Source organism: Cuculus canorus, chromosome 14, assembly GCF_017976375.1.
Source record: "Cuculus canorus isolate bCucCan1 chromosome 14, bCucCan1.pri, whole genome shotgun sequence".
Taxonomy (NCBI): Eukaryota; Metazoa; Chordata; class Aves; order Cuculiformes; family Cuculidae; genus Cuculus; species Cuculus canorus.
Genome location: NC_071414.1, coordinates 10799116 through 10806755, shown reverse-complemented (window position 1 = coordinate 10806755; position 7640 = coordinate 10799116). Strand labels below are relative to the sequence as shown.

Here is a 7640-nt window from a genome sequence, read left to right as displayed (position 1 = left end):
GCAGTCGTTAAAAACAAGGAAACCTCATAAAAGGTTTGGCTTTCGACTTTGGATTGTTGACTTGCAATTCACCTTCATGTGCTGCAAATTTGGCTGTAATTCAGATTCAGAAAGGGGAAATAATCATAAAGGCAACCCAAACATTCCTTTGAACTTGACCCAGCAGTGCAAAACACACACGGAGAGAGAAGTTACCTTTTAAAGAACTCCAAATATTCACAGACCCACACGCGATTAAACATGTTTTTTCTTTTTTTAATTTAATTCGAAATAAGAGATAAGAAATAATAAATCTTCAATAAAATATATAAAATTGTACAAGGCATCCCTTTCAAAGGGACTTTCCTATAATGGAAAATTCAGGGTGAGGGGAAGGGAAAGTTAATCTATAGTGGGTCCCAGACAGTGACAGTGCCTGGGTCAAAATAAACCAAAAACAGCAAAACTTTGCAGCTTTTTCTTTTTTCTTTTTTTTTCTTTTTTTTTCTCCTTCTTTCTTTCTTCCACAACAACATGCTAAGAAAATAAATCCAGGAGAAGTTCTTCCTCCAGTGCTCCACAGCCTTTCTCACGAAGTTTAGCAAGAGTAATATACATAATACAATAGTTACAAAGAGAAACGTGGGGAGGATACTGCCAGCACTGGGGAAGGTCCCACGGGGACAGGCAGGTTACGCAGTCTCTTGGCACCCCACTGCCCTACTCGTAGGGTTGTTTGTGATACCTGGATCTCTCTTAAGAAGGGCTTGAAGCGTGAGTCACTTATATTGGCATTCTTAGCAAGGGAAGGAGAGGAAGACTTGGGGGGGTTCTTCTATTGAATACAAACTGTTTCAAATACTAATGAAAACCTCCAAACATCTCCCAGAAGAGTTCAACAATCCTTTGCTCACCACCATCGTGGAAATAACCCATGTTGTCTTTCCCCAGAAAGCTTCCTTCCCTCTCTCCTAGTTTTCCATCAGCATTGCAGAGCCAAGATCACCTGGCTGTAGCCAAAAATTTTTAAGCATGCCAATAGGAAGAGATAAAGACCAGACTGCCTAATAACCCTCTCTTAGCACTTTACCTCCCCTCACAGTGCTTAACAAACGCTGAAGCTATTTATACAGATAAAGGCATTACAGGAGCCAACGATGGATAAAGCTGTGCTCTGCATTTAGGGGCCCTGATGCTCACTCTGTTGCAAATATCTGTCGAGGCTTGGGATGCAAAAATTTTCCCTACCCCCAGAAATGCAGGAATTTCCTGGCTCTGAACTTCACTCGGACTCTACTGGGTCTAGTTTCTATTTACATGGTGTCTCTAGCTAAGGGCTCTGCTTTCTTTAAACAAACAAACAAAAAACCCAAACAACAAAACCTCGATTACACCTTTTTATTTCCCTCTCTCCTGCCCCCATATTAAGTGATGACACTTGAGACTGGGTTTAGGGCATGCACCCCTCTTTACTTTAAACATGTGTTGGGCCCCTTCAGGAAGGTGTAGGGGAATAGGGACATCTCTGCCTCCACAAGTTGAAGCTGCTTTTTTAGCCGTTCCTTTTTATTCTAGTTTTACGTGCACTGTATAAACCCCCCATATTTGCTCAAATGTCAGGTTTTTGTTTGTTTGTTTCAACATTTTTTTTTGGTTTTTTTTTTTTTTTTGCTTTGAGGATCGGACTCTCGAGTGCTCAGAGCACTCTCAGAAGACACCCAACCCACAGCATACAGGATGCCTTGTTTTGCTAACGCAAACTCCCATATACTCAGGATGGCAGATAGAAGCGTGCAGAAAGAACAGCCAGTACTGGTTGGGGTATTGCCTTCTCAGGGTTGGACGTCATCCACCAGGAAGTCTGTCTCACTGTCGCTTTGTCTTTCTGTTCTTCTTAGGATAAGTGGTACATGCTATATCCAACGGGAGTAGCATAGAGTCCAACAGGTGGGATAGGAAGCACAGGTCTGTGAAAAGGGTAGGATGTTCCATACAGTGAAGCAGCCTGGATGGGAGAGTTGATGGGGAAAGGGAGGCTGAACCCTGATGGCAGCATGGGCTTTGCTGCCATTTTAAGCTTCTCTAGTTCAGCCTCCTGCAGTCTCTTGGCTTTGGCCCTCCGATTCTGGAACCAGATTTTGACCTGGGTCTCTGTGAGGTTGAGGGAGCTGGAGAACTCGGCTCTCTCGGCGATGGACAGATACTGCTTCTGGCGGAACTTGCGCTCCAGAGCCAGCAGCTGGGAAGTGGTGAACGGGGTGCGGGGCTTCCTGTTCGTCTTGTGCTTCCTCAGGGTGCAGGCAGTGGGGCTCAGGTGTCCTGCAAGGAAGGGAAAAACCGGTTATCACAAAAGCTTAGGGTGCCGTGGAGACATGTGCTGTGGTTGGGGAGTACCTGAAAGAAGAATCCCACCAGGTGATACCCTCAAAACAAGGAACCCTTTTGCAAGTGGCTCCTCCTGACCAAAGTTACCTTCCCAGGACTTCAGCAGATATCCTGGGAAGTGAAATTTGTGCTCAGCGATTTCAAAAGGACAGAATATAGGCAAAGAGGGCACAAAGGATTCACAGATACACACAGAACACGTTGCTTTAGGAGTCACATCGTAGGGGTCTAAAGCACACAAAACATCTGTCTCTGTAGCTGCAGAACTGGAGGAGTAATTCTAACAAAACACAAGACAAACATATATGCTAAAGAGGAAATTCACAGGACAGTAGTGCAAGAGACCAGCCCAGCCCAGCCCTGCTCCAGCTTTTCTCCACCAAGGGTAACAAGTCTATCCTATCTTTTTTCCTGACAGCTGAAGAAGTGGGTCTGATAATTTTTGTGGGTTTGATAACTGGGCATTTTTCTTGCTATTTCTTATGCACTTGAAATTGAGGACAAGCTTTTCCTTTACTTAATTGCTTTTCAAGGATTATTTTCTGCTTTTTAACAAGTATAAAAGAAAAAAAGAAAAAAGCAACACATTCTTTTTTCAACATTTAGCTTTTCTGACATTTGTCAATTAAACCCCCCCCACATTTCTGCAGCATCTGTAGCCAATACAAATCAGGAAATCCACTACCTTTTGTGATTGCCTTATAAACCCAACCAGGTTAGAGACATGTGCCAGGTATGAAACATTGCTGACTTGTCTTCAGGTTAATTTTGCATTTCACTAACAATTTTGCAATCTAAAGAATAATTAAAAGGTGTACAGCTGACTTGAAAAGTTTAGCAATTCGGCTGTTTTGGGTCACTCCCAGGGCATGCGACAAACCACCCGGGCTCTCCAGCTGGATACAAAAAAGTGATGCACTGGTGTTCTTAGGAAGCTGCTACTTTTTGTACTCGCTGCAGCACCTGGTTCAGATGCTTGTCAGTGCTTGTAGGTCCTGTTTTCTGAACCCTTTTCTCTTTCCTCCTTTATTTATTTTTTTCTTAAATAAACCGGACCACGAAGCTGTTTAAGTGAATATCACATAATTAAAAAAATTCCGTGAGGAAAGTGCTTATAAGTTCAGAAAGGGGAGTTCAGAAAACAGTGGAGAAAGTTAAATTTCTCTTCTTGCTCTTCTTCTAAATACTGAATGTGAAAAATAAACCCCTCTTAGAAAACAATTTGTCAAATACTGTCTTATGATCACACAGGACACTGTTATAATTAAGGTTCTAGCCATGACATTTGGTTCATTCCTAGAACTACACGAAATTCACACGATGCTAAATTGACACTAAATTTACTACCGGTCACCCTGTTATTCCACTCTCTCTTTCTAAACGCAAACTATTTCTTTTCTCAAGGGGAGCTCTCCAAAGACCCAACTAAAAGGAGGTTCCTTCGGGAGGGATGGGGTCTACAAGGGCCAACTTCGCTCCGGGGATCTCTCCCCATCTCAGCGCCTTTCCCGGCTTTCAGGTCAGTCCGACTCCTTCTGACTTTTCTTATGCACGGGGGAAAACGCAAAAACCGTGCTTTTAAATTACTCGCGGACAAATATTTCCCTCGGAACGGACTCAAACGGGTTTCTTCCCTCACCAGCCCCCAAGTGACTGCCAAACTCTGATAAGAAGCAAGGACCGTCGCCACCGCAGCCCCAGTAATTGCGTTTATCCGGTGCCAGCGATCAAGCCCTCACTGCAGTGATTTTTGTTGCTTCTTTTTGTTTATCCTCCGTTTTCTGGCCGGTGTCGGACAGAAACAATCACTTGGAGACGGTTCCCTCTCCGTGTTGCTCAAAATCTAATTTTTACAGCTCTTTCCCAAGTTCATCCTGCCCGTAATATCAACAATAACAACTCGAGAAGCTACTCGTCATGTCAAAGCCCTCTACGGACAGACGGGCTTCTTGCAGGAGAACAAATCATCGCCTCTCGCTGTCACCCGAACGCCGGGAGGGGGGAAACCAGTATCGAGGCCGAAGGACCTTCCCCAATCATCGTTTTTCAACTCAAATGCCGCTGAAAGCACCGTCCCTCAATCACCCTATTTTACAAAGCTAATTTGCAGCTCTCACGAACTGCCAGTTGTACTGGAGAAAGAGGAGGAATTTCGAAGGGGGGAAAAAAGGTGAACCGGGAGAAGATTAGGCCTTGTCTAATTCTGGTATTTAGGTCAGTGTTAGAGGAGGGGGTCTGGGTAGGAGCACAAGATTCTTTTCACGCTTTTCCAGTACACTTAAGGGTATATGAAAATCACAGACTGAAGCCACGCAGGGAATGACACGGGCTGCTTTTCTCCTGGCTTCTCTCCCGGGCCCTCTCCCACCACATCAGAAATCAAACTAATTCGGGGTTACGGCAGAGAAAAGGAAGCCGCTGAAAGCCAAATCCAAATGATTGTCTTCAAAAAAAGAGGAGCTGTAATAACACTAAACTTCCTTCTTGCAATATTAGATTACAGGAGCAAATTCTGCGACACTGCCCGGCTCAACAGTTCGAGTCTTTAAAGTCATTGACTTAAATAAAGCAGAGCATCCAATTTACATCAGGCAAGTTAGGATGTATGAAGGACAGCGGATCGATCGCTAATACAGGTGTATTAATACAAGGCTCCTGGCGATGGGAAGACAGTGTCCAGCACTGCCGGGCTATGTGTTTCACCTTTTCTTGAAGGTAGTTTTGCGGCTTCTTTTTTTTTTTTTTTTGAAAGGAATTGAACTGTATTTTTTATTTTTAAAGGGATCTCATAGAAAGCGAAATACAATTCAAGGCAGGCACAGCAGCGCGGCTTTACAAAAGCAGCAAAAGGGTTTTAAAAGTGACCCATCACCTCTGGCTCCCCTGTCCCTAAGGCGGTGGGGACGGGGTCGGGAGAGATCGCAGGGGCTAAAGAGGTCAGGCCCAGCTCGGAAAACCTTGACAGGCTGCACGCAACCAGGCAGAGAGAAATAAACACCGCACCGGGAAAGACCGGGGTGAGAATCAGCGCGCAGAAAACGCGCAAGGCTGGGACAAGTTCCACATCTTGCGAAAAGATTGTTTTGTAGTGTTTGATGTAAAGGAGAAAGAAACAAGGGGAAATCCCAGTTCTCGTTGTAACGGGATAACATAAGCGGACCGAGTGGCACCCGGTGAGCTGCGTGTCGCCAAAGGGAGCGAATCCACGGTAGCTCCTGATGTTTCTACGGTTTTAAAAGCTTTAGCTACTTATATATACGTATAATGACACGTATAAATATAACATATATATGAAGAACTATGTAACATATACACAAGCATTTCACACCCATAGATATAAACACGTATATAAAGTACTATCTACGAGCCTATACCCAGCGTGCTGCCGTGCACCGCGGCGCCGGGGAGCAGCGCCGCTCGGAGCCCGGGACCGGAGCGATGCCCGCCTGCCACCCCTCCCCGTCCACCTTTCGCACAGACCCGGGCCACTCACTTGGCGGAGGGGAATATCTCCCTGGCTCTTGGATCCAGGATGTGCCATCCTCCGAGTTTTCCGATTTGACCGAAGCCGTGTCGAAGGTTTTTGTAAGCGCGCCGGGGGGGCTGTGCGCGTCCCGGGAGCCGTGGCCCGGCAGCAGCAGGTTCCTGGAGGTGCCCACGGCCGCCCCGTCGGAGCTGCCCCCCGCCGCGGCCAGCGGCAGCTCTTTGGGGGGTTTCTTGTCGGACATGAGGGCTTCCACGCTGAACGGCAAGCTGGACACCTTGACTTTGTGGTGCTCCTCGGCGCCGGCCGCCGGGCCCTCCTCGTCGGAGGAGAAAACCTCCTTCGCCTTGGAAGGAGAAGCCATCGCGGGTGCGGAGGGGAGGCTGGAGCGGGGCCGCCCGGGGAGCTGCGCTGCGCCTCTGCCCGGCCCTGCGCGGGGACTGCGCGACTGAGGCGCTGCGGGGCCGCCCCCCTTTTTCCCCCCTCCGGGGGCTCCCCGGCTCTTTCCTCCTTTGGGAAGTGGAGTAAACGCCCCACGGGCCAATCGGAGCCCGTGCTGGGCCCTGACGTCGCGGGGTGACTCACGCCATTGGCTCGGGAGCGGCGCGGAGGGCAGAGACCTTTCTGCTCATTTATTTATTTCTTTTTTTTTTTTTTTCTTTAGGGGTTTATTTTGTTTGGGGTGTCCCCCCCCCTCCCCCCGTCCCCTTCGAAATGGATTAGGAGTTAATGACACGGGCAGCCAGCGGAGCTGTGCTATTAAGGAGCCGTCCAGGGCTATAATCATACCAAAGCATGAAGGAAAAAAAAGAAGCCGCCAGGGTAATTAAGGCTGATGATTAGGCGAAGAGGAAACTTTAGAAGATCGCGGCTCTGCCCCCTCGCAGCTGGCCCGGCTCCTCCTGTCGCCCCCCTCCCGCCCCGTCGAGGGCGGCCGCGCCCCAGCCCCGCGGGTCCCTGCAAACGCGGGGCTCCTTCTCGGGGTGCGAGACCCTCTCTCAGCCGAGAAACGCGGGTGACTGCTCCTCTCCGCTCAGTTTTCATTCGGAAAGGGGGGGGTTTATTTGCGTTTTCTCAGCATCGGGACCCGAGTTGGGGAAAACCACTCTGCAGAAGTTAGATATGTAATTTCTTTTTTTTTTTTTCCCCCAGCGTCAATTACACACGTGATGAACTGATGAGCTTTAATAAATTAAGGGCATGCAGCCCTTAATTAAGAGGCATATCAAACAAGTACTATGAAAGAGATTCTCTTACTTTTGGACTTCCTACCAGTGCTATGAATAAAGACTACCCTTTTAAAAGCATTTCTAATTACAGTGCAGATAAAAGCAAATACATATTGTTCTTTTCATAATTATTTTAATCTTATGCTGGGCATTATTTCATGCTGTGCCCGCAACACTTTCTCTGTCTTTTTTTATTGGTTTTTTTTTTGGTTGATTTTTTTTTTTTATGTCCAAGAAACACAGAGTTTGAGAGCCTTTTTCATGTTATTTATAACCAAGGCTCTAAACCAAAAAATGCTGTGGGAAGGCAGCAGCACCTTTAGCCAGGTCAACTAAAGCGCAGCTCCTTACCCCATGTCCTGACTTCAGGGGCAGCTCGGATGGAGCTGCTGGCTCTGTCCTGGGTGACTGCAGGACTCTGCTCTCTGTGCAGTTTTGGTTATATCCGTTCCACAAAACATGCAGGATTTCACTAGCTTATCTTGTTCTGATTTGGCTTCCTGATCTCCCTCCCAGCTCATACAGCAGTTTTGGTAGTCCCAGTCCTGCTAACACAAGCCCCA

General features: G+C 47.2%; 1 protein-coding gene across 1 annotated transcript; it reads right to left on the bottom strand.

Annotated features, from left to right (window-relative positions):
• Positions 1-504: 504 nt before the first annotated feature.
• On the bottom strand, positions 505-6350 carry MSX2 (msh homeobox 2). Its single transcript, XM_009568081.2, has 2 exons — positions 5858-6350; positions 505-2298 (listed from the first exon to the last, which is right to left on the bottom strand). Exons 1-2 carry the CDS (start codon positions 6210-6212, stop codon positions 1874-1876), a joined length of 780 nt encoding a protein of 259 aa, XP_009566376.2. The 5' UTR covers positions 6213-6350; the 3' UTR covers positions 505-1873.
• Positions 6351-7640: the final 1290 nt, after the last annotated feature.

What these genes read in the sequence shown, in the direction of transcription:
- MSX2 (XM_009568081.2), bottom strand. Translation starts at nt 6,212, where the DNA reads ATGGCTTCTCCTTCCAAGGCGAAGGAGGTTTTCTCCTCCGACGAGGAG. An exon ending in GAGATATTCCCCTCCGCCAA is followed by an intron (nt 2,299 to 5,857) that starts GTGAGTGGCCCG and finishes CCTTCCTTGCAG; the next exon opens with GACACCTGAGCCCCACTGCC.